The following is a 25,693-nucleotide window of genomic DNA, read 5'->3' as shown; positions in this document are numbered from 1 at the left end:
AGTGACATAATCTGTCTGGCAGCAGTGTGGAACAGTTGGATTCATGATGTCTGTTTGTTACTGCAGACGACGTCAATTAAAAATGTGTCAGAGCCAAAATAATGTTTAGTATGACAGAAAAAACAGATTGTTTTGACACCATTGGTGCTCTCTTTCTCTCCCTCTCTCTCTGTCTTTCTCTTTGTGTGTGTGTGTGTGTGTGTGTGTGTGTGTGTGTGTGTGTGTGTGTGTGTGTGTGTGTGTGTGTGTGTATTTGTATCTGTCCGTCTCTCCCTCTCAATCTCTCTGCAGGAGTTGCAGTTTGAACGTTTGACAAGGGAGCTGGAAGCTGAACGACAGATTGTTGCCAGTCAGCTGGAGAGATGCAAGCTTGGCTCTGAGACTGGAAGCATGACAAGCATCAGGTGAGTGTGTGTTTGTGTGTCACACCCATTTGTTCTTTGTAAAATTGTGTGGGCAATGTCAGTTTATATCTACTTTACAATGTTGTGGCGATTACAGAAGGACACAGAAGACAGAGTTCCTGTGAGCAGACTATTGATGGCCCGTAAGAAACAGTGATCCCTCACAAGGAAATCGTTTGGCTCATTTTGTGTTGAGGGAATTAAACTGTAGCAGCATTTAGAGGCCATCAAATGATGTTCTGCTGCTGATTGAGTTTCAGACTCGAGCCTGATCTCCTCCTCACCCAGAGAGAGAACATTTTACAAGCTCCACACCAGCATCAATGAGACAACTCCTGACACAATGATGGCAATGCACTTAGCCTGCATTTCAGGGACAATGGGATATGATTAAAACACTTTTTCCCCGTTTCTCTGTCACACACACATAAATAAATGCACACAATTCATCATCGTTCTTCCTCTTTGATTCCCTTAAACGAACAGGGATTCCATCAAGCTGAGACTAATTACTGTAATTAACCAGTGCAGGCCTTTACCTCCTGAGTGCCATCATAGGTCTGTGTAGAGGGCAGTAACATGCAAGTCACGTGGATTCCACAAACATACAGTATCTTCCGCATCGTCACACACACACACACACACTGGCTGTTTACTTATTCTATTTACTGAGTAGCAGACGGTCTAACCCTGTACCACCACACATGCAGGTACAGATGATGGTGTTGATGATGTTTGAAAAAGTTTGTTTTAGATTTGAGGAGTTCATTTTAAGAAGCATGAAATAATGGAAATCAGCTGTATAGCAACAAGAGTTAAATGCTACCTGTGACGTCCCTGGGCTACTACCTGTGCAGGTGTATCCGTTTATCAGTGTGGGACAGGTTTGTCTGTGTGGGACAGGTTCCTGTTGGGGTGTATTTACAGGGCCAATTAGGCTAAATTGGAAGCTAGCAGTCCTGTCTATCACTGTGGAGGGTTTGCTCTGCCACCATTCTGTGTTTGCACCGTGAGTTTCCTTTATCTTGTAGCCATCGTCCCTGGTAGTTTTCCTTTTCCTACCAGGCTGATGTTCATCGCTTACAACATCTGGAGAAATCCCTTCTTTATTCAACCCCCTCGTGTGAATCCTTCTCTTGCTTTGGCCTTTGAGTGGGGCCACGAGTGTGGGAGTGCAGACAGTTAAAAGAATACACTCCTGTTGTGTTGTGGAGGATAAAGACTTTCAGAGGTGCTAATGAGTTCCTTTGCACTGCTTTTGTTTCTAGTCTTAATCAGTCAGCACAGGTCACAGTGTCTGCCACAGCAAATGCTGCCACTTTATCAACTCAAAACGCACAAATCATTGCGGGAGTGTGAATATCGGTGAGTCATTGTGAGTCTACCACAATAACTTGTGCTCCTCTGCTAGTCTGGAACAGAACAGCATATGATAGATATATCTGTCCCAATCAAGTCATCTGCCTCGCCTTCATCACTTTCTGACTCCACAAATACCGTCACTCCCGTCGATTAGGGCTGCTACAGCTGTTCAAAATGATGGATGTGCATGTAGCCAGAGCCAATATTTATTCTTTTACTGTTCTCAATATTTCATTTTCTCGTTGACTTGTGAAACAGGTGTTCCACATATTTCACAACTGCTGTCCATTAGGGAAATTAAATGAAAAAAGTTGTCTAGCTGATCCAAGCAGTCTTTTGCCAGCCATCTGACAAGTTGAGGAATTTGTTGTTTTTTTGCCTGAGGGTAACCATCCCCTCCTACTTATGTTATACTGTTTCCCCCCACCTCTCTCCTGGATTCTGTTATCCTCAGAGTATTACGTAGTTTAGCAACTCTACATTCCTTGCTCTTTATTTCCAGTGTTGCGTTCATCAAAACACCTCGGTTGGTTGCGAACAATTGTATTAAAACCTGGAGAGTTTTCAGATCCAAATGGGTTAATTTGTACATACAATATGAAAAAACAGGCTCAGGTCTGCACAGTTGTTGGTTTTGGTGCATTTGGTATCTATTTGTCTCTTTTGGCGCCACATTTGCAACATTTGTCCCTAAGTCGGAATCGTGGCCGCTGATGTACATGAACATTGAGTGTAACGCAGCACCCAGTGAGAACCACCAGCATTTGTCTGGCAGGAATTGCAAACAGTCTAGCAAGCCCAGAGAGGGCTGATTACCCAGAAGCTGTCGATGTGATCGCCTGCCAGCTTCAGCGAAAAACACACAGGCTCTGCAGCGCTTCTGAGTCATGTGACCACACCACAGTGCATCAGCAGTGAGTTGTACTACAAAGGAAGCTTAATGCTGTATTCAGACCCGTTTGGAACCCATAATTCCGAAACTAGGAGCGTAGATCGGTTTGATTTGGGCATGTTTGAACACCGCAATCGCACTCGCAGTTCGTTTGCAGTGAGAAAGCAACCGACTCAATGAACGGGTCCAATCACGGGTCTTTGCATCAACTACGTCCTTGTTATTTGGATGCTTGAGATTGGCTCTCAGTAGGTGAGACATCACTGTTAAAGCCTGTCTTTACTCCCTGATCTGTTGACAATCATCATACATTCATTCAGTTGTCTGTTATGTAGGCTTATCTGTGAGGCAAACCTGTCTGCATTCTAATTACAGATTTCCATTCCCACATGTTGACATTTACTGTTTTTAAGAACATACCTATATGAAGGGCTATAACCTCATATAGAGGAGCTTTTAGTAAAGGTTTAAGGGTCCATTCAAAGGCCTATCACTGTGTTTAGTAAATCTCCAGAATGCTACAACTTACAATAAATTAAATCAGTGATAGAGTTCAAGCAAATGACGTGAAAATAGTGACATTTTGTTAAACCACTTTAACGCAGGCAATTCAACCAACAAAGCTTTTTCTGGCACAAAATCATTCTCTCAACCTCTCTGGAAACTTAGATAACAGGATACATTTCTAGAAACCTCAAGACTACAAATCAGAGTCATTGCAAAAGGATAATGACTTGAGCAATCATTTGTTTGTGGCTACAATATCTGCCTATATTTATGAAAAGAATAATTTCCTTAATCTTCATTATCTCAGGAAAACAACACTTAGTTTTCTAAAGATCTCTAGATACAGCAACATGGATCCATAGCGGTCCATTGAAAGGCCTACAGACCTGGCAAGATGACTACAAAAATCTACAGAATTCTACAGCTTACCAAAAAACAATGTCTGTGACCTAGTATGGCTCTAAATGCAGACATAGCAGGTTCACAGCGAACTGCACCTGTGCCATCAGTCCCAGCAGCACAAAGGGACTCAGAATTGATTACCAGCCATTTTGGCTCCAAACTGATGTTTTCCTAAATTTAGATCTGGAAGTCTGCCATCCAGTGAAATGGCTTGGCTGGTTGATAGATGCTGAAAAAGGGACCTGGCAGCAGTGTGTGTGAGGGTGTGTGTGTGTGTCTATTTTTTTTTCTCTCTCTCTTTGTTTTTATAAAAATGTGTATGTTTGTTTCTCTTTGCGGGGTGTTTCAGGCCAAGTCTTAAGTCAGCTAATTGATTTGACATTACATCAGCGTAAAGTGGACGACCACAACTTTGGCTTGTCAATCTGCAGACAGAAAAACACAGCACAATGTCACTAAAGGTGTGGCAGTTGGACCAAATAGGATTTTGGCACTCGTGTATCGGAATTTCGAGAAAATGGCTCCATCATATCAGGGACACAAATTCACAGAAGGAGTGTTGGAAGTAAGTAGTGTGCTCGGTTGTATCAGCAAGGGAAATTTGTTCATCCTCTATGGAAGTAATGGTTTTGATTCCAACATAAGCAGATAGAACAGTGCTTCAGGATGTATTACATAAATGTTTGTAACAGGAGGGAATTAGAAATAGTTTGTTGCTTTTGTCCCTGTAAAAGGAGGAAAGAGACCCAATCACAGCTTAATTGGCCCACACAGTTTATTTGGAGAACCAACATGTCCTCCTGCACTCTTCTCATTCCTAGCCCTCTGTAAAATGGCTGCCTCATACATTGGCAAATCAGGAAATCAATTTGACCAATTTAGTGGGTCACAGGAGACTTCTGCTTTACTCTCTCCCTGTGTGTCTCTCTCGGGGCATTTGTCTGGGACATGTGGACGGGTTAACAGACACGGCGTGCAGTGTCTCATCCCGCTGTGCTGTAATCACTCGCTCCAAAAGCTCTCATGTGTTTCTGTCAAGATGGCAGAGGGGAGGAAAATTAAGCTCTGCTCCACTTCCTGGACATCAATAGATTCCATTTTACATGCTGAAGCCCCCAAACCATGTGGAGAGGAGCTGTGCTTTTTGTCTTGTCATTTAAAACAAATTCAAAATGTACACATTAGATTTGTTTCACTGTTATCTGATCTGACTCAGAGCTGATCTCTGGTTATGAGGCAGATGTAGCTACACTTACACTATGCCATTTCATCTGACTTTTAAAAATCAGAATCTGAAGATTTGATTAATATGCAATCTCATCAGACCAGACTGAGATGCGGTTACACAATGACAATTCAATGGGAGATAGGCGATCAGATCGAAGTTCCAATTTCATTATCTGTGGCACAGAGGGATGAACCACTACCTTCTACCTCTATGTTCAGACTACAGAGCTCAATGCGGATTTATTGCTCATATCTGATTTTTTTAACATTGATCTTTGAATGAAAACTACACAATCTGGAGTTGTTGGAGTGCATTGCATCTGATATGTATCAGAATTCCAATACTACATATGGAAATCCCCCAAAGCTTTTGATTGACAACTCGTTTGCTCAAATCAGGCCTCGTTTCCCGGAGATATGACATTAGCAACTTTGATTGACCACCCAAAATTTAAAGGGCCAGTGGTCAGGCCTGGAAAATGAGGAAGCTACAAATGCAGGTTTTGTGCATTGTTTTGGTGAAAACATGAATAATAAAACACATTTATCCTTTATGTTATCCTATTAACACTTATTAATAAATCCAATTTGTGACCTGCGGTATGTTTAGAAAGAAACTCTGCACAAATACATTTAATGGCAGTGACACACCTACACATATTCACAAAGCATTTATTTGATTAGTGGTGATTAAGTGGTGTGCCCTGCCATGGCATGACCTGCAGCGGGCGGGTTGGCCATACTGTCAATTAGTCCTGCATGGGTCCAGCCATTATACTGTTACATCCTATTGATGCAGCAAATCACAGAGCTGAGTCACTGTGATCACACCACTAATTAACAATCAACTTTAATCCATTGGAAACAACCTACCTGAGCGTCATGTAAAGACGTGCAGAATTTCCTTTAAACTGTTCCTTGCTGATGACATCTGATAGGAGACTAAAGGAAAGTGTGTTATAGTAATGACCCGACCATAGATTGGCTAGCATTCTCATCACAGTGTGTTTTGTGAGCCTGTGAACTCAATATCTAGATAACGAATCCAAATAAACGAGACGGCACATTAATGCCATGTGAAGATGTTTTCTTAGTCTGTCTTTCTTGGAATTTATCTATGAATTCACACTCAAACTAACACTCGAGAATTCCAATGTGCTCGTACATCTGTGCAAATCCTTTCGGTGGATTTATCCCGTCCTGCCTGATCTCTTTTCCTACATTTCTCCCAGCAGAGACAGACAACTCAACCTCTCTGGACTGTTTTACACTCCAGCCTCAGTCAATGTTTCTATTTGACGAAAACCCCTTTTCTGCCTCTTTCCTGTAAGATTACATTTGGGTTTGTGTTCAGCTTGAATTTAGTTTACATACAAAAACATACTGTTGGTGAATTATACGCCGCGACATCCTGTCAGCCATTCTCTAAAGCTACAGGATGCAAGAGAAAGAAAACAATAAATGCATGTAACTGCCACAGACGAAGGGGTTCATCTAGATAGAAAACCTGCTGCCCAGCCTTTGTGCTGGGATTTGTACGTGCTACACATTTGTGATTTGTATGTGTATGTGTTCCAAGTGTGTGTTTGTGTTTGTGTATGAATTTGGGGGTGTATTGTTTGGTTTAATAATGCTTGATGAATGAGGACTTGGCTTCGTTGGCAGAGGGTCCCAGTAACACGTCCCCCTCGCAATCCGTCACATACCACACACTCACACAAAGATACGCACACACACAATGGAGGTAATCAATGGAATGATTGGACAACAGCTGCTCCGTGTCTGCAGGGAGTGAGCAGTGAGGGTTTTGGGTCACACATAGGATCGTCTCGTGCCAAAACCCTGAATATGTGTTTGGAATCAGGCTGCTCTTTTCCATTGAACCTCTGAAATGTGAAGGGGGAATTTTCTTTCTGTCAATTATGGTCTCAATAAATTTGGTGAGTTCTGAAAGGCCACTACAATATGTCACACACAATTTTTAACCTGCAGTCTTTATTTCTGACTATTTCTATCACGGTTCTATCACATTCCTGTTTTATGGACAATATACTGCCAGGTGGAGTTTGACAAGGCATCTGGGAGAGGAAAGGAGTCGCTTTATGGCGTGTGGTGATGGCAGTGCAGTAATAATATAAAATTAGCCTGCTGGGGCAAGAAAATAAACAACTTTTCTTCTTCTTTGTCTTTACAGTTCAGCAGATGAGAAATTTCGCTGGAACAATCAAGGTAATATTTCCTCTTAAAGTCTCTCATAAATTTTATCAGGTCTTCTATTGTTAGCCTTCCCTATTGCTGACTGTGCTTGTGTGGCAGCCACGTTAAATTTCTCCTATCATGCTTTACAATGTTCTGCATCAGTTCTTCACACGCTATTCCAGCTGCTGGAGGTGAAATGTTCAAATTAAACTCGTGCCTGTTTTCAAACTCGAACACACAAGCCGTAGTAATAAAACGGCTGTTACTAAAACTGCAGACCACCCAACAATAACGTGCAGATCTGGGTCAGACAGCATTCGCAAATCAGGCCCCATTATACCCAGCATAGGGAAAAACTCATGTGAATACAAAGCTCAAATGCACACAATGCGCTCAAAGAGGGTGTTTACACTTGCCCATGGGGCTTGGTCTAATCAGATCATAGCCATCCAATCAGCAAAAGGCCAAGCGTAAATAGCCGCCAAGAAGCATTGCAATCTGATCACTCAACCACTTCAGGAGGTTCTATGAGATAAATTCCGGATGTAGTTGGGCCAAGTGTAAATGTATATGCATCCGTCTCCTCAGGCTGAATACATAGTCTGTACTTCTCACATTTTTGAAGAAGAAATGGCTTGAGAATCTGCTGAGCACTGCTTCATGCGAAATTGTCAACAGTGTCAAATGAAGTAAAAAACAAGGAGAAGATTATCAGCATTCAGTTTAAATGTTTGGGTGGCAGATGGGAAACGTTTCCTCTACATGACAACATGAATGAGCACATGTGAGAGACTTTAGATCATTTCAAAGTCAAATCAGTGTACCTTTCTGGCCTTGACAACTTATTTGACAGTGTGTACACCGGCCACGCACGGCTCTATCTCTGCCCTCTCTTCCTGTTCCACACAATTATACGAGGGCAAGGTTGGCGACTTCTGTCAACAAAAATTGACCAGCCCAAGTAAGGCCAAAGGGTTGTGGTCACTGGGTCACATTGAAGGCTTTGCTCTGAACCTCGGCCACCCTGCCTCACAAAAGCCCTTCACCTCTCAGATCTGACTTTTCGACCTTGTCATTATTTATAAAACACGGAAATAGGTGCAGACTTTGTGATGAGCATGGTCAAGTGATGACCATGGCTATTTAGACCATGGCTAAATAGCCATGGTCCCTAGCTAAGACACTCCCCAATAGCTAAATTGTTGTTCTTTCACTGTTTGCTGTAGATGGCCAGAAGGACATTGAAGAGGAGCTTACAACAGGCTTGGAGCTGGTGGATTCCTGTATCCGATCACTCCAAGAATCAGGCATCTTGGACTCGCAGGACACAGGAGACAGTAAGGCCATTGTTGAAACTAAGAGGTTTTTAAACCAAGAAGAAAGAGTTAACTGTTTGGTACTTTTCTTTAGGAAGACAGAAACCCAAGGAGGGATAGTTGTGAGGAAAGTGAGGAAGATGAAGCCATAAACCAAATTTTCAAAGTGTTTTCACAAGCTTATACAAGACTAAAACAGATGTGTTCTTCATCATACTGCAGACACAGTGAACTTTTCAGAAGTGCTGAGATGATTAAGAATAAACAAGCATGATTATATGAGTCAGTGCAAGCGGTTACATAGGTGTCTTTCCCATCAGGGCAAGGCCTCCTGTCCCAAAGTGCTTTGCAGCTCAACAACCAGGATGCCTATGCAGCTGCTGGTTACCATAGTAACCAAGGCCTTGCACTTGGTGAAGCGATCACGGCCCGCGGCGGGCAGATTGGAGGAGCTGTTCACAGTTACAATCAGGTACACACATACACACCGATACACTAAAGCTGAGGTAAAAATATGAACTTTATATATTTATTTAAATGGACGTTTTCTCTTTCCTTCTCCTTCCTCTCCATTCTTTTGCCTTCTCTCTTGCTCCCTGGCCTATAACTTCTCTTCCTCTCTCCGCTCCCATCCGTGTCCGTATTCCCTCCTCTCTAGGTGACATCCAGCCGTGCAGCTGCCCAGTTAGCGGGGACAGACTCTCCCTCCCAGTCACAAAGAGACTCGTTTGCTCAGCAGGCCCATGGCAGCGCCTTTCACATGCCCACTGAGGGCAACTCTGCAACTGCTGGACCCTCCATGTATTATCCCTGTGCCACTTTGCCTGCACAGGTATGAATACTGCTGGTTACCATAGTAACTATAGCATTATATTAATATATGGTACAAATCTACATTTTTAGCACCCAAACTGACTTTCAAAATAAACTCTAATAAACAACAAAGACAATGAATACAAACTAACCAACAATCAGTACTCAAATGCCAATGTAGTGAACATGTATCCGATTTGTCAAACAGAAGGGGACAGACCAGATCGTGATTTGGCCCACAGAGCCCCAAACCATGTTTTAGCTCTGCTGTACCATGGAATACCCAAAGACTTTTACAGTGGTATAATTGTAGCAACTGAAGAAAATGCATTTTTGATCTTAGTCTAATGAGATTTTCAGTTCAGCAAGCACTTTGTCCTGTGGGGAGGACGAGCAGTGCACTCATGGAGTACAAAAACAATTTTAACAGTATTGCATTTAGCCTCTGAGGTTTTACTTCTCAATAAACTCTTCTTTTATTTGCCATATAAAAAGCTACACTGAACAAAATACTAATACTAGATAGATTACTAGATTTTCTATAAACAAGTAGAAGCTCGACAGGTTTGCAGACATTTCAAGAGTTTTTGCAAGCCCAAATTTGCTGTCCTGCCCAGTAAGTTGCTTTATTCATTTATTGATTTGTTTATGTTTGCTTGTGTCTCAGCTTGCCAGTTGTTGGGACATGATTACATATTGCAGATGAATTTGCTTTGAATGAAGTACAACTCTGCTGTTTCAGCGTGTGAGCTCCCCTCTGCAAGTGGTGGGATCCCCAACCAAGCTACAGCGCCTGGGATCAGCCTCCTCCGAGATGCCCAGCTACGCAACCCTGCAGAGGGTGTCCTCACCCAAACACGCCTCGCCCAGCCGGCTCGCCAAGTCCTACAGGTTGGTTCAGTGTCAGTGTGTATGCAGAGAAAGGATCTCCATGAAAACAAAAGTCATTTTTCCCATACAACAAGATAATTGTTTCATTGTCGTTGTTATCTCGGGTGACCAAACTTGAGTATTTTTCTTCAGATCTCAAGAAAACATCTTCTTCGATGACACCCACTAATATGTTTATGTTCTGCATCAGGGCATAAAGCTATATCAGCCTGTATCGAGCTTTAAATCAACACAAATGTGACACACCAATCAATATATTGCCGCTCTTCTGTAATGATTAGGCTTCGGTTGCAATATCTGCCTATCTTTGGGTAACTTATGTTTGGAAAACAATTTGAAAGAATAATGATATTGCACTTTCTCTGCTTCAACAGTTGCTAAATTCCAATGAGTCAACAATTAATTTTCCAGGTGCTGATATTTCAGAACAAAACCTCACTGACTGCAGCTACAGGTGATCCCGCCCTGTTGTGAAATGTCTTATACTGCTTCTTTGCCCACATGGTTATTAAATCATTACTAAATGGGTGAACATGTTGGCAAAACCCACCAGCTTATTTCTTCAAAACAGAGCAGTACAAATTATTGCTTAACATGACAAACAAACAAAGGCTCTCACTTTCACTTTAGTGTAGACAGAGGGCTTAATAGCTTTGCTGTCAAACTATTAATGTTGGACACTGGGATAGCTTCAAAGACAATTAGAACTATTTCTTTTTCTCCACCCGCAGCACCTCCTCGCCCATCAACATGGTAGCATCAGGTGTGGCTGGGTCCTCCTCCCCTCTCCCCATGGCATCGCCAGGTGGAAACCACAACTCGTCTCCCCTCCACCAGCTCAGCTCAGTGATTGGCAGCTACGCCACCCTGTCACCCACCAAACGCATGATGCATCACGTAGGACCAGACGGCTACAAGATTTCCCACGAGCTGTTTGCCAACGCCACCCTGCAAAGGCCTGGTAGCCTGGCAGGTCGAGGTCAAGACACTTTTATTATTACTACATTTTTTATATGTGCATTTGTGGAATGTCATAGCTTTACCTCTACTCTTTATGTGGTTATATATTCCTTTAAATTATAGATGGAACAGATTGGGTGTAAAACCTTTAGCAAATTTGGGTATCCAACAAACTTTTAGTACATATAGTAAAAAATACAATTTACACCAGAGTGCTGCTCAGGAAGGCCTATTCTTCAGTTTTGGAGTCAGTAGGGGAAAGTACTTATCTTAGTACTTATCTTAATCCATTATAAGCACATGTAAGACACCTACACTTTATTCTAAATCCATTTTAGATTTACCTCAAAATGTCAAGTGAGTCAAACTTTTCAAGTGAAGTTTGTTATCAGCTTTTAAGAAGAAAATGGTAATGAAACCCATCTACATTGTGGCCAGTATATCAAGGGGAAGTAATGGGCTCCTGAGCCAAATCAGCACTTGATTTCTCTTCCATTAGCCGTGATTCATCTTTGGATAGATGTTCCCACATTTAAGGATATTCAAATCCAGGGGTATTGTAACAAAAAATAACCGACACAGTTTATGTGATGTAAAAAGCTTTTGATGAATTGCAAAGGTGAAAAGTGGACAAAATCTAAAACCAATTACATTAAAAGCATGGTGTTAGACATCACCAGTTGTCATAGTGGGAGAAGCACAGCTGTAACTAATAACACTGATGAGCCTCTTTTCCATTTTGTGTCACAGAGCCACGCCAAATGTTACTCCACCAAACTCACATTTCAAATTCAGTCTATTGATCGTGTGGAGCAACTTTCCATTCAAGACGTATAGGCAATCATGGCATACTGGCAGATTGTTTCTAGGCAAACACTGTGATAAAGAGTCTAAGCTGTGTGTGAAAGGTTTCTTCCCGTTTGTTATTGCGCTACACTGGCCATTCATTGTTCCATCTGACTTGCCTACCAAACCCTTTCTCATTCAGCCTGACATGGATTGCCAATTAATAAAGCCAATAAGATCTTTAATAGCATACAGTTTGTGGAGGTGTTTAGTTTCATACATCATCTTCAGCGGTAACAGCCACCAACCCCTGTGATGTCACAAGCAATCACCCTCTACAGTCACAAAAGCTTTTTTACAGTTCCTTCACATACTAAACAGAGCTTCCAATGGCAAATAAGATTAATTTGATGTGTGAAGAAATGTTATTAGATGGTAAATGCATTACATGAGTAACGGGACAGAATCACATTACAGCATAACTTGTGAAAGGAATACATACTATATCCGTCCATTCATCTACTCATAAACCTAACCTCTCTGCCCTGTGTTTTCCAGGTTCCAGAGGTTCCTACAGCAGCCAGCAGTGTCACCTGGGTGCTGAACTTCGACCCCTGCAGTCGCCTGAACATCATATTGACCCCATTTATGAAGACAGAGTGTACACTAAACCCAACCTAAGAGGGCAAGGTGAGCAAAGATCAGATCACATGGAGGGTAAACTGAGTAAGAAGTAAAGTAGAATGAATAGAAACGATAAAGAAATTTGGATGTGTGACCTAAATTAGGACAGAAGGTCTTCGGAGCAAAAGAAGGAAGAGGGCAATTTGTGAAAGACAGATATGACTGTACGAGCTCAGGATCATTTCATTTCACAGTGAAGAACGAGGACAGGAAAGCGAGGACAATCAGAAGTATACTAGTATTGCTCGAAGTAAAATGAGCCACTAATGAGTAAAATGATCCAAATCCTCCAAACCTAAAAATACCTTCAATTATTCCACTAAACCCTCTAAATTAGAAAATCAGTGAGAGGAAGTCACATGATACCCTGAATAAAGTAACATAAAAGTGGACGATGGTGGGTTCTTATATCCAAAGATGCTGTTCATGATTCTGCCTTATCTATGATCAGGTAAGCAAATCCAATCGGAGTCTCAATGGCAATTTGTCTCTCAGTCACGGCCTGTTAACTAATTAGTTTCAAGGCTAAAACTTCATTTTAATTCATCCCAGAGGTCTCAGCTTGGGTGCTTTGAAATTTAAGCAAATCAATCGCGTTGATTTACTGCAGCTTTGGGAGAAATATGAAAGAACATCAAACACTATTACTACTTCTTCTTCTTTGGAGTTGTGAGATGAAAACAAAACATTTACAAGAGTGTGCAAATATGTAAGAAATGCCAGCGGTAAATATTGGAGAAAAAAAAGTGAAGATACTAGTAAAAGCTGCAGGAGTACAAACATAAAATACAAAATATAAATATAAATCGCCCAAGCAAATAATGAATCCTGTTCCTGAATGAATGGACCCAGTTGTAATCATCTGGTGCTCCCCATTGTGTGCTATGCAGAGTTAAACCACCTGAAGGAAGGATTCAGTGAAGGGACAGAGTAAAAGAGATCATGTCACAAATATCTTTTCAAATATAAGTAAGAATTTATGAGCAAAACACTAACTTGACTTCTGTCACCACTGCAGAACTTATGATTAACAATCAGTTCTGTTGGAGTCTAATCAAGTTCTTTGGTCATCTTTCCTGTCTTTGCTGAATTTCAATGACTGACTGATGCACTTGCTGGTTGTATATGTCAGATCATCAGTTACATTTTCTAATTATATTAATTCATTAAATTGTATATTATAATTTATTGATTTTCCTTAATTTACATTTGATGATGTTTGTTTATTTTCCAGTATCAGTGTTTATCATATTGTTTAATGAGGTGAAATCTTTTTGCACATTTTGCATCTTCTCCCATCTGCTGACTGCTAATTGATTACTGCAGTCAAAAACACGACTGTTGTAATTATTTGAAGGAAACTTTTGATCTCATAACTCTTTTTTGCTTCGTCCTCTCCCTTTCATTTTCTCCTGTGCTGTTCCGTGATGACGGTGTTGTTGCTTTCCCTTTCATTTTGTGCACATGACTGTATGTGCATCATCATGTTGCTGCCTGTGTGTGGTTGCATTTTCTTCCCCGACCTCCACTCTCCAACCCCGAACCTTCTTGGCCACATCAGACCCAGAGGTGAACGAGATGTATCAAGACGTCCTCAACTATCTCCTCTGTCCCTACACTCCTCTTCCTTTAGCCCCGTCTTCCCCTGGTGTTGACCCAAGCCCCTTGCAGCGATCGGGAAGCCAGAGTGCCACCACAACCTTTCAGAGGGGCAGCTTTGCTACAGGAGGGGGGGCGTCTGACTTTGCCAACCCATACCGCACTCTGCAGTTCTGCCCATCCACTGAGTCACCTTACAGCAAGTCAGGCCCCGCCCTACCCCCTGAGGCGGCCTTGGGCCGGTCTCCATCAGTGGACAGCATCCAGAAGGATCCAAGGTAAGATACGACTGTTTGGTTAAGGATCTGGCTTGATGATGATGATGATGATGATGAAGCACTATGTTCCACTTCCCCCTCCACTTTTTTACTGAGGCTTGGATTCACCAAAGTGCAAATGAAAAACAGGTCAAATAAACAATGGTAGCCTTTTCTATGGACAAAATGAGTCTTGAGAATACTTCTGCAAATAATTGGTAACAATTCAATGGATAATTGACGATTCAGTGCAGTTAGACGCTGGGTGAATCTGGGCTTTAGTATGAGACAGACATCACACCACATTTGTCACTGTCCTCTGTAGTTTGCTTGGCGCTGGTTCTACTACCTGCGCCCACTAGGTCAAATTTAACCCTTTGCTGCCACTGAGTGTCAGCAACAATCAGTCACATTGTGTGCAGGAGGTAGACACAGATTTTGTGCAACGTGCATGAGGTCTGCTTGTACATCAGCAGCTTTGAGTACATGTGTGGTTGTGTGAGAGCCAACGTGTGAGAGCCACAAGAGAGAGTAAGGTCATTTTATAGGTTTTAATTTAATATTATTTTCAGGTTGGTCAATAATATATAAATATATATATATAAATAATAATGAACAAATATGTATTACAAAGGTTATTATGAATAGTTGGAACCAAAGCCTTAAAAATACATTCATCCCATATTGGCACATAATGGGTGGAATCATATGTCAATCATATTCCTGACCTATATTCACTGCACATTGGCAGAAGCGCTCCTGAAATATTGGCTTTTATTGTATTTCTAAAAATATCCTTTATCTGCAACTTTGATTTCAAACAGAAGTTGAGGTTGTGATGCCGGGCTTCACAAATATGTACAGTCATTGATAGGACTTTCATTTAAAGCTCAGAAATCAGGATGTGTTCACACTTGAAACAGTAAGTGTGTTACGAATGTTCATTTCTTAGCCTCAGACTAAAGTCAAAGGTACATGTGATCTTGATTAAAGTTGAGGTGTGAGTCTTTGTGACATTTCAGTTCAGATGTGAGACAGAACCTATAGAGATTTTAAATTCCCAATGAGGGTGTCTCTTTGTGTGGAATTGTAGTTTTGAGAGGAGAGTTGTGGATTGTATACGAATCTCCCACTGTTGTCTTTGCTCCTTCCTCCACCCATCGTCTCAGCGTTTGGTCTCTGTTTCACTTTTCAATCTGCATCAGTGTTGCGTAGCCTCAACCATCTGCACTTGGCTTTACAATGGACTGACCTGTGATGCATGGCAGTTTGCTTCACCTTCACTACATACACAGTCGATGTCAGTGTGAATGAGACCTCTTCACGCCATGTCTGTGTTTGAGTGTTCGGCCTGGATGATTCTCAATTCTAACCATACATACACGTATGTACACAGTTGATGTGTGACTGATGTTGCACAGATTACATCATCCTGGAGCAATATCTAGTATGTCAATGGGGCAATTTGGGGCCAAAGCCATCATCCCTGGGGCCTATTCTCGGTACGTGGATAAAAGAGTTAGCAAGATTTAATCTTTGTTCATTTGGCATGATCCTGGATCTCTAAGTGCTTTGAAGCACTTGTTAGAGTTGCTGTCATGGCAACTGATCTGAAAGATCACATCTGCTTGAGAGCAGGCTTATTCAATGTAAATCATCCTACTGCTCATACCAGAACTGTACTGGAGAAAGGTATTGCTTCGGTCGGGAGAGAATCTTTACTCATCCACATACACATCCTTCTCAATGAACACAGGAGTGAGCATTATCCTGGATAATTAAGTCAATCTTTTCCAATCCTTACATAAGGTTGAAGAATCGAAATATCCATCTAGGCCTTTGTATGATTAAGAGATCCAGTTACTTGATCTTGTACTTGTTAAGTGATGTACCGAGAATACCCCCTTGTTTTGTAATGGAATACCATCAATTATTTTGTGTAAACAAAGATGACACATCGTATAAATGGGGAAAGTCTCAGATCTGCTTTATAAATGTTTTTAAAAAGTTAAGTGCAACACAACTTTTTGAAGGTATTCCATCTTCTGAATGTGCAGCGCTTCAAACAAATGCAGTAAACATGTATCAACCATCATGCATATGTGTGTGTATGTGTGTGTGTGTGTGTGTGTGTGTGCGTAGTTAACTTTATAATACTGGCCTTAAAGGGAGGGAACCAGAGCATCAGGGGAAAAGTGTCCTGATATAACACAAAGCACAAGAGAAGCTGCATTTTTGAAAAGTTGATCTTGTACCTGAACCTATTTCAACCCCTTCCCACAGTCTTGCACCTGTGTAATAGACATGTACACACCTTTGTTGTCACTCACGGCTATTTGGACAAGCACAGTGCGTGTCTTTGCCACAAACATTTGGCTTCTCATAAGGTTTACTGAGACCTTAACACTTCACGGTTTCAGCAGTTCTCAGTCCTGGACCTTGGGAACCAGACAATTGCTCATTTTTCATCTCACTCATCTCTGATTGAAACATACACATAGGTGATGTTCTCATCTATAGTTCATTTAGCTGCATTAGAAGATATCATCACACTAAACATTCTTCTCAAATATTCCAATAACATCTGCAAATCTGAATGTTAAAGATTTGTTCTAGGCAAATGACACAATTATTTTAAGACCCTCTCTTCAACCGCCACACCCACCATCAGTGCATGTCCTCCAACCTGCCCACCTCCTCCACCCCTGCCTGAAAAGCAAATGTTGAGAGAGAAAGACATGTCTAGTGGCTATATTTTGATTTCTATTTACTAATCATTACTATGATGATGGTTATTGAAGAATTTGTTGCCAGACAGCCAACGTGTACCTCTCTCTTGTTTTTCTCTGCCTGTCCCCCCTTGATAGGTACGACCCAGAATTCCTTGTGTGGAATCAAAATCAAGCCGAGCAAAGACTGACAAAGTAATTTGATTATTTATTTATACATTCTGTATCTATCTATCCTACCTATGTCTCATTCACTGAATCTTTCCATGCAGATGTTAATGTTAAACGCAGCATGACGGTGTCCCATTTCTATTGTCAACCATTTATGCAATGCTTTATAAAAACAGATCCTTCTTCTGTGAGCCACATAAAGATGATGAATTGGTGACTAACGACTTTTGAGATCACTTGACATTTAATTCTGGCATTGCTGTAATTCAGAAGATCAGAGTCACAAGATCTTTAAAAAAAAATTGTAACGTTAAGATGATGTCATCAATAAAAGCTAAGCTAAGCTAGCTGCTAAGCTATTGTAACAATATATCTCCAGTGAAATCCCAGAGAATCTTTTTCTTGATAGTCTTAAGATTCTCTATTCTCTCCATTGGCTTTCCATCCCTCCATTCATCAAGCTATCCATTGATTTATTCTGTCGTTAGTCTCCATTGTCTGTCCTGGTGTTTTCTGCTTTGTAGTGGGTCGTCTCATCCTCGACAAAGTCACTTCACACTCAAATGTCTTGAATGATGAAAAGAGGAAGACATTGGAACACTGTAAATGGATGATACATTCAGAGGTGTGAGGTCATAATGATGTCTTTACAGTGTAAAAGCATCAAACAATTAAAAGTTGGCAGATTTGTCCAGCCACATACTGGCACAATGTGGCAAATCAAACTCTGTTCCTGTAGAGACTCCAGTGCTCTACCTCCTCCAGACTGCACAGTCATTTATGGAAATGTTCTTGCTAACATGTGGAAAGATTTGTGTTACGATCTGGCCTTTATCATAAAAGTGCCTCATTTTATTTTATGCTTATAAGCACAGCGAGGATCCGTGTGTGTGTGTATGTGTGTGTATTTCTCAGCTCTGCCTGACATCGGCTGACCTTTTGTTCATCATCTCCAGCCTCAGCAGGCTCATCTGTCAACCATCCCATTACCCCCCGCCACACACACACTGGCGGTTATCTACTACATCCACAAGTTTTCTACCATCATTAAAATCCGGGGGGAAGTCATGGAAGTCGTGCTTGGAGCTGGGTGAATGCAGCTAGTAGCACGGTACAGCTAAGAAGACACTTCATTGCGTGTGTGCGTGTGTTGGTATGTGTCTATGTGTGTGTGGTTGTTAAAAAGGGGGATTGACTGAGACTCCAAATGAGTGCCAACTGTAAACAAATGACTGGAAACTGCTGTGTCGCAGTTTATCCGCATCATATCATTAGACACATTGTGAGGGACACACTTGTCTCAAAGTTGTCTAAAAGTCCCTGGAGGCATAATATGTGTTTGTCTCCTCACTCTTGGAATCAGAACAATTTCAGCCCCTGCAGTCACAGTGGGAATCCGGCTGATCCCCAGTTTACTTTAGAGAGTTCATTGCATTGCATTGCCATTACGGTAGCTGAGGGATTGAACATGTGAAGCGTGTTATAAAAAGGCTTCTGGATCACCACCTGAGACCCTACTTGGCCTCCACCTACTCTACACGGAATTGGGCTCACAACTAGCCTTGGAATTCAGTTTCTCATGTTACAGAGAATGAGAGGATCGGGGAATAGCGGACAGGAGTGCAAGAGAGCAAGGACTGCTACAGGCCACTCAAAGCTCTCCAGGAAGACAAGGAAAAGCTCCTGACAAAACATGGGAGAGGCAATATCAAGAGAGATTCCCCCTCCATAAAGGCTGGGTGTGCAATAGGGGATACTTTGCTACTTTGCCTAATTCTGCAGCCTGGAACCTGGACTATATTTCTTGAAACATTTTTAGCTTCTGTAGCAGCTTTCCATCAAGAGGGAGAGCTGCCAGAGTGCACAGTACTGTAATGTTAAGCAGTTATTAGTAAGAGACCAAATCACTGATACTGACTACAAGCTTCCCCCAGACAACCACCAATTTAATAATTGACCTGAACTCATTTTTGTACAGCAACAGCAAGGTTTCAGAACTTTTGAAGATGAAAAAAATTACTCTGAATTGATTTATTCAGATGATCTCTAGACACTTTGAATGGAATATGAAATGAAAACACATTTCCAAAGATATTAAGGCTCAGATATACTGCCAAAACGATGCAACGGAAATACTGGATGCAGACCTGCAGTGTACGGAAATACTGGATGCAGACCTGCAGTGTATGGCCACAAAAATCTAGGAGTTTAGGTCACACACACTCTACCAGATGCTTGAATAATTTGGTATTATGGTAATATTGTTATGGTTCTAGGCCAAATAATTACCAATTTAGTCCAGACTTTTGTTCCAAGACTGCTTTTGTCTACCTATTCGGTTTTTCCTCTGTGGTCCAAAAGCACAGCCTGTCTGTGCAACATACTGTAGGTTTTATGTTTGAGACCAGCAATCTCACAGATGATGTCACTTTCATTTTTGGTGTCAGTTTTGCCCCCAAGTGGGATTCTTTTTGAAGTCAACACTGATTGTTCTGTTCATTGTTCTGTCCTTTTCTATTCTGTCGTTTGCTATAAATAGTCATGTTATCCTTCAGCCACCTGAAGTTGTGATATCCTGCTGAAAACTGACTACAGTGAGTCAGCAGTCTTCAGATTCTACATTTCTTTTATTTCTAGCTACCCACTTCCTTTTTTTATCACCATAACCTGCTATCAGCCATCTGTCTGTCCAGAATGACACATCCCACACATAGTATAGTTAGTACGATATAGAATAGGCCCTGAACTGCCCTGAAAGTTTCCTTTGATTGGTCCTTCACTCTTACTGCATGCAACACAGCAGATTTTCCACTGACACACATGATTAGAAACACCCGCAAGTACGACAACAGTCAGCCAGCTGGTTATTGACCAGCATCTATTTGTCACAGTCTGGTAGTGTTGCCAATTCAGGTACAGCTGGTTTGGACTTTTCTGTGGGGGGCCTTAAAGGGACAGTACCTAAAATGTACGTTTTCTGCCCAATGGCCCTGCAGCAATGGGGAGAAGTGGATCACTATGTTTTCCGTACATTGAAGGTTTCAAAAAAGATAGTCCAAAAACATTTCTTTGAGTGTAATCTTGTATTTTCCACTTTCTTTGAGACCTTCAGACATTCATGCACAAAGATACATATACAGCATACGACAATTAACATATATAAAATTGTTATGCACGAGCAGTAGCATGTGCTTCTATGAATATGATGAGAGATGACAACCTTGTGTAAGTCATCTTGTGGCCATACTGGCACATGAGACATCTAACGTTATGGTTGAGCAATCTGTCAGACATGTGTGTGTGTCTGTGTGTGTGTGTGTGTGTGTGTGTGTGTGTGTGTGTGTGTGTGTGTGTGTGTGTGTGTGTGTGTGTGTGTGTGTGTGTGTATGCGTTGTGCTGTATGTGTTGTTCACAGTCTAATTTGGGTATGGGACACGAGCAATAACAGTGCATGTTCTAGTTTACAAAAATCAATTGTCTCAAGTGTGCTAGCAAACTGGAATACCCAGAGGAAACTCAGACAGACTCCAGGAGAAGTCAAACCCCACACAGCCGGAATCAAACCTTTTGTACGTTCTTTTAGGGTTTTTTTTATTTGGAGTAGAGAAGATGGTCAGTGGGCTATCAAATCTCCTTCTTTCGCTATAAAAAATCCATACAGAATCAACCTGTAGACCTATATATTTGTGTGTTTTTATATATTTGTGTTTAATTGGTTTCATTCCCCTCCTCACACAAACATGCACATATTTCACACATAATCTCTCTTCTTGTGTATTAACAGGGAGTTTGGCTGGCGGGACCCAGAGCTACCGGAGGTGATACAGATGTTACAACATCAATTTCCATCCGTCCAATCCAATGCTGCTGCCTATCTCCAGCACCTCTGCTTCGGAGACAACAAAATCAAATCTGAGGTATTCTCTTGTAATCTGATTGACCAATAAATGATCTGTTAAGGAAAATGAAAAAATACTTGACACAGGTCACATATGAGCAGCTTCTCTCTTTTATAGAGAGAACAGAAAGTCTGCCTCATATTTCCTGTTTGTGCAGCTATAGGCGAAAGGGCTGATGGGACATAAAGAACAGCGTCTGGCATGCAAATCAATACTGTATTAGTTTAGCTTGTATTGGTTTTGTACTGAACACATACAAAATGGCTTCCTTCTCCCATCCACCTCACTCTCTCTCCTCCCTCCTCAGATCCGCCGACAGGGCGGCATCCAGCTCCTGGTGGATTTGTTGGACCACCGGATGACCGACGTCCACCGCAGTGCTTGCGGAGCTCTAAGGAACCTGGTGTATGGCAAAGCTAACGATGACAATAAGATCGCCCTGAAGAACTGTGGAGGCATACCAGCGCTAGTGCGGCTGCTCAGGAAGACTACAGATGTTGAAATCCGAGAGCTGCTCACAGGTACAGAACACACACACTAACACAAACGCACAAAAACACTAAGTCTCTCAGAGTAAGTTTCACATTTATGTAAGAGAAAAAAAGACATCAGCAGCAGCTTGGGACCAAAACGGCACCCATTTATCCAGCAGAGCCAAGCTTTTCATCAGGGAAATAGTGCTGCTAGAAACTAAGACCATGTCTACTCTCAAGGACACATACACACATGCGTAACATCTTGTAGTGAGGGTGTTTGTGTGTTGCAGTATGACATTTGATAATTTATTATTTGTCTAATTTCATTAAAAGGGGAACTGCCAGAGAGACAGAAGGGGGAAAGAGAGAAAGATGAAGGAGAAAGACTCTCCCTCCCTCTCTTTCTCTCACTCTCTCTCTTTCTGCCTTTCATTTAAAGGTGTGCACAGATCCCTGCATACTCCTAAAGTGCTGCACTGACTATAGAAAATACTTTACAGTTTCTCCCACACAAACATCCGACATTTATAAATTCTGTACAATACACTCCTGCAGCCAAACGCACACACACAACCAAGACCTAAACACAAACAATATCAAACACATGAATACACACACACAGCTGCACGATGCATTATATGTGCATACACAAATCTGCGCACCAACATGTTCCTTCTCTCGCTTTAAAAACGAGGCGCAGATAACATCCATTGATGTCTGAGCTCATGAGCACATGAGCTCAAATATAGTCTCTCTGGCTCTCAAACACACAAACACATAGAGCGGACTTTTTTTACTGCCAGCTTCCCAGCATTCATCAGGTTTTGTTTACTTCTCAAACTTAGCTTCTGTAAAAGAAAGACTGCAACACTGTTCAAGTTTGAATGCTGTCTCAGTAAACAAAAAAATCATCTAGACTGTCAAAAATGAAGGCTGGCTCAATTTATTCTGGGTTCTAAACTCGCTGGGGGTCTGGGGTTGTAAAGTCACTACCAGAGGATTACAGGATTCACACCAAGGATTATAGCACTGGATTCTCTGCTATTTTGCTTGCTGGCAGTTTGCCTTTAGTTTTAATTCACACAGACAGCCACAGAAAGACTTTCTCTTCTGGAGGGGATGGAGACAGCAGCGCTAAAAGAGTAATGCTACTCAATTCAATCAACTGATTTACATCCAAAATCCTTGGGGGTTTTATTCCAATTCAGGGGCCCAATGAGAAAAAAATATTTCTCTTACTGGTACCCAGGCTCATCAAAACCTCACGGCTGTTATTTCCAGGCTAGAAAAAAATTATTTTTCTACATCACTAAAGCCAGTCTGCAGAATCTTTCTCCCAAAATCTTGAACAGGGAGAAGTAGAGAATAAGACTAGCAGCCAAGTCTCAACTGTCCTCAGATTTTGATGTCTGCACCAATTCCAGACTTACTGTTATGACTTTGAAATGTGATGTGTAAACACGATCAAAACATTCATAAAGACTTTGCGCAGTGGTATCGCTGGCAATGTATTCTCCTCAATCTATAGCCATTCTCACGATTGGGAGTAGAGGGACAGGACACACACGATGACTTTCAAAATGGAAATCTGTCTCTAACTCACTGGGGACATGGTACCACAAAGTCATCAGTCCATGTAAGGGGAGGCAACTCAACAATATCTGTCAAACGTTGAGACTTTAGTCTTTGTTTTTTGTTGACGGACCGAGTATGAATTTCGTTTGTATGTTGGGAACCACTGTTAAATGATTCCAGAGGGGCTGGCGTTGAAACAATGAAAATCTTTCCCCAAAACCCCAGCATTGAGACAGGCAAGGTTAAAGTCCTGCAGGTGCTCTGGCAGAAATCTGACTCTGGAACACAGTCCAAGGTCAAGATGATAGGCAGGTAACAGGTCAGGGATTAACATGGAGAAACAGCTGGAACTCTAGAACGTACTATCAAGACTCCAAGACGATCTGACAGAGAACAAAGGTCTCGTGCTTGTGTTCATTTCAATGCATTTCCAGGCATAAACCAGGCCTCAGGCGGACATGACAGAAACTGAAACTTAGAGGTTAACTTGTGTTTCCAGTACACAAGCACATTTGGTACAACCCATTTGGACTCTGAGTTTAAACGTTCATGCCTATTTGTCTGTGTGTATAAAAGGGTTTAGGCTTAGCAGAGGAGGAAATAAAAGGTTTTTTGTATGCTGCTAGAGTCTTAAAGAAGATTACCATATAAATTAGAGCAGCAATTCAAGGCACAAAGCTCGGAAATCCCTCCTGTCACAAATTAATCAGCCCAACGACCAACTCTCTTCTTCTCTGCTGCCCAAAGACTCAGAGGAAATAATTCTCTCTTTCTATTACTCAGCCTGTCCTTTTTACTTCTGTGGTACTTCTCATATTTACTCTCCCGTTCTGGTCTCTCTCCTGTCCTCTTTGCCTGTGCCTGTCCTTCTTTTTCACACTGTCTAAGAATAACATGTCTTCGCCTCCTCTTTCTCTCTCTCTCTCTCTCTCTCAACATCTCTGATGCCTCCTAGCACACCACAGTCTTTATGAGAGGTCTGATCCACAGGTATTGATCAGCTGAGCTCTGTAACTATCGATCAGACACTGTGTCATTATTCTGACAGGAGTCATTTAAGGCCTGTATGTTTCCAACCTCAGACAGTTTCCCATTTCTATCTTTCTATATCATATGTCAGAGTTCAGTGGCTCCTCTTCATCACACCAGGATGTATCATTGTCAGTGAAACAGATGAAGAACGGCAGAATATAATAGCCAAAGTAGCCACTATTGCAGATTTCAGGGCAACATTTAGCAGGGTTCTTCCTTTTGCTGAGATCAAATACTGGACCAGAGTTGGGTGGGATCCAGTTTATATCCAGGTCAGGTCTCTCAGGTCAGGTCCTTCATCTCCAGTCAGTGTATCCATATGTCTCATCAGCTCTAATTACATGCGTGCAGGAAAAGTGAGATGGAGGCTGTGAACTGTGCAAGTTTACAGAAAGTTTTGCCAGTTTTGGTATTCTGGTCCCCCACGTTTAGCATCAGCTAGAATTATCCTCACATCACTATTTGTGTGATGTTCTCTTTGCATAAATTTTCCTCAGGTCTATTTTGGGGTCAGAATTTGACTTCTAGTCCATACATCAATACAGGATTTAAAGCAGATGTACTTACTGTTTGTTTATCCTGTCTGCTTGAGTGAATCTGCTAATTGGTAATGAATATTCTCTTGCAATGGATTGGAGTGAAATGTTAATGTCACAAATTCATATGTGACAGTGCCCTCACACTGAACCTCTAAGAGTCTGGATGATGTCAAGGTCAACACAGACATGTTAAAGGAATTAACCATAGGCCGGCACCATTTGAGGTGATTTTCTTGTAGTATGTTAGAGCAGAGGCCCTTCTCTGCCCTCCCTCTAGTCCATTATCATTGCTATATGTGCTGTAGTAATTGCAATTTGATTTATTTTTTAAACAACTTGTATGTGTCCCATCGAATGTCAAGGTTATCAAAACACCCACTTCATCTTCCAGAGAAGGAGAAGAGAGGGTTGACTTTTCCTTCCTAGAGCAACATTTCCTGCTAATTATCGTCACAAAGCCAGAAAATGCTTTAGAATCTCTGACCACAGGCAAGATCGGACACACAGACTCACAGCGTCAATGTGGCTGATGGTGATAAGACGGATTTCTCGCGAGGGTCTCAGATGTATATGCGCACACGGATACACACACACATACACACACACTGAAATTCATACAACCCCACAGAGACAGATAACAGGAGCAGTAATTACAGAGACACTGTGCAGCTGAGGGTGAACGACACACTGCTAAACAGAGAATGCCTCCCTCAAAACACACACACACGCAGACGCAGACACACACAAACACAGTGAGAGACCTGAGTATTGGCTGTTTCACTGCCACTACAGCTGTAATTACACCCATAAAGGAGACGTGTAGATAAGAGCAGGGGTGGACACACACAGACTCAAACATGTAATTATGTCAATACAAAGATTAGGACATAACCTCTGCATGGGGATGATCAACATGGATTCAGATTTAGGTTATCGTCATTTCAAGGTTATCGTCATTTCAACATGCTAGAGT

At 41.7% G+C, this 25,693-nt stretch overlaps 1 protein-coding gene across 4 annotated transcripts in view; it reads left to right on the top strand.

Moving 5' to 3' along the window:
* Positions 1–25,693, top strand: part of ctnnd2b (catenin (cadherin-associated protein), delta 2b) — a 44,119-nt gene that overhangs the window by 7,998 nt on the left and 10,428 nt on the right. For 2 of the 4 annotated variants that reach the window (XM_076162311.1, XM_076162310.1), the window contains exons 2-12: positions 292–404; positions 6,989–7,023; positions 8,220–8,330; positions 8,630–8,781; positions 8,968–9,141; positions 9,865–10,013; positions 10,745–10,986; positions 12,318–12,449; positions 14,005–14,320; positions 20,984–21,116; positions 21,406–21,619. In XM_076162311.1, the coding sequence (XP_076018426.1) occupies positions 292–404; positions 6,989–7,023; positions 8,220–8,330; positions 8,630–8,781; positions 8,968–9,141; positions 9,865–10,013; positions 10,745–10,986; positions 12,318–12,449; positions 14,005–14,320; positions 20,984–21,116; positions 21,406–21,619 (1,771 nt within the window). Of the gene's footprint in view, positions 1–291; positions 405–6,988; positions 7,024–8,219; positions 8,331–8,629; positions 8,782–8,967; positions 9,142–9,864; positions 10,014–10,744; positions 10,987–12,317; positions 12,450–14,004; positions 14,321–17,166; positions 17,224–20,983; positions 21,117–21,405; positions 21,620–25,693 lie in introns of all 4 variants that reach the window. The other 2 variants (XM_076162312.1, XM_076162309.1) reach the window with 2 other exon arrangements.

This window comes from Genypterus blacodes, unplaced genomic scaffold, assembly GCF_046128005.1.
Source record: "Genypterus blacodes isolate CSIRO-AG114 ecotype Tasmania unplaced genomic scaffold, CSIRO-AGI_Gbla_v1 ptg000120l_1, whole genome shotgun sequence".
NCBI classification, from domain to species: Eukaryota; Metazoa; Chordata; class Actinopteri; order Ophidiiformes; family Ophidiidae; genus Genypterus; species Genypterus blacodes.
Note: the sequence above shows the minus strand (reverse complement) of the source record. Positions and strands in the feature narration are given on the sequence as shown.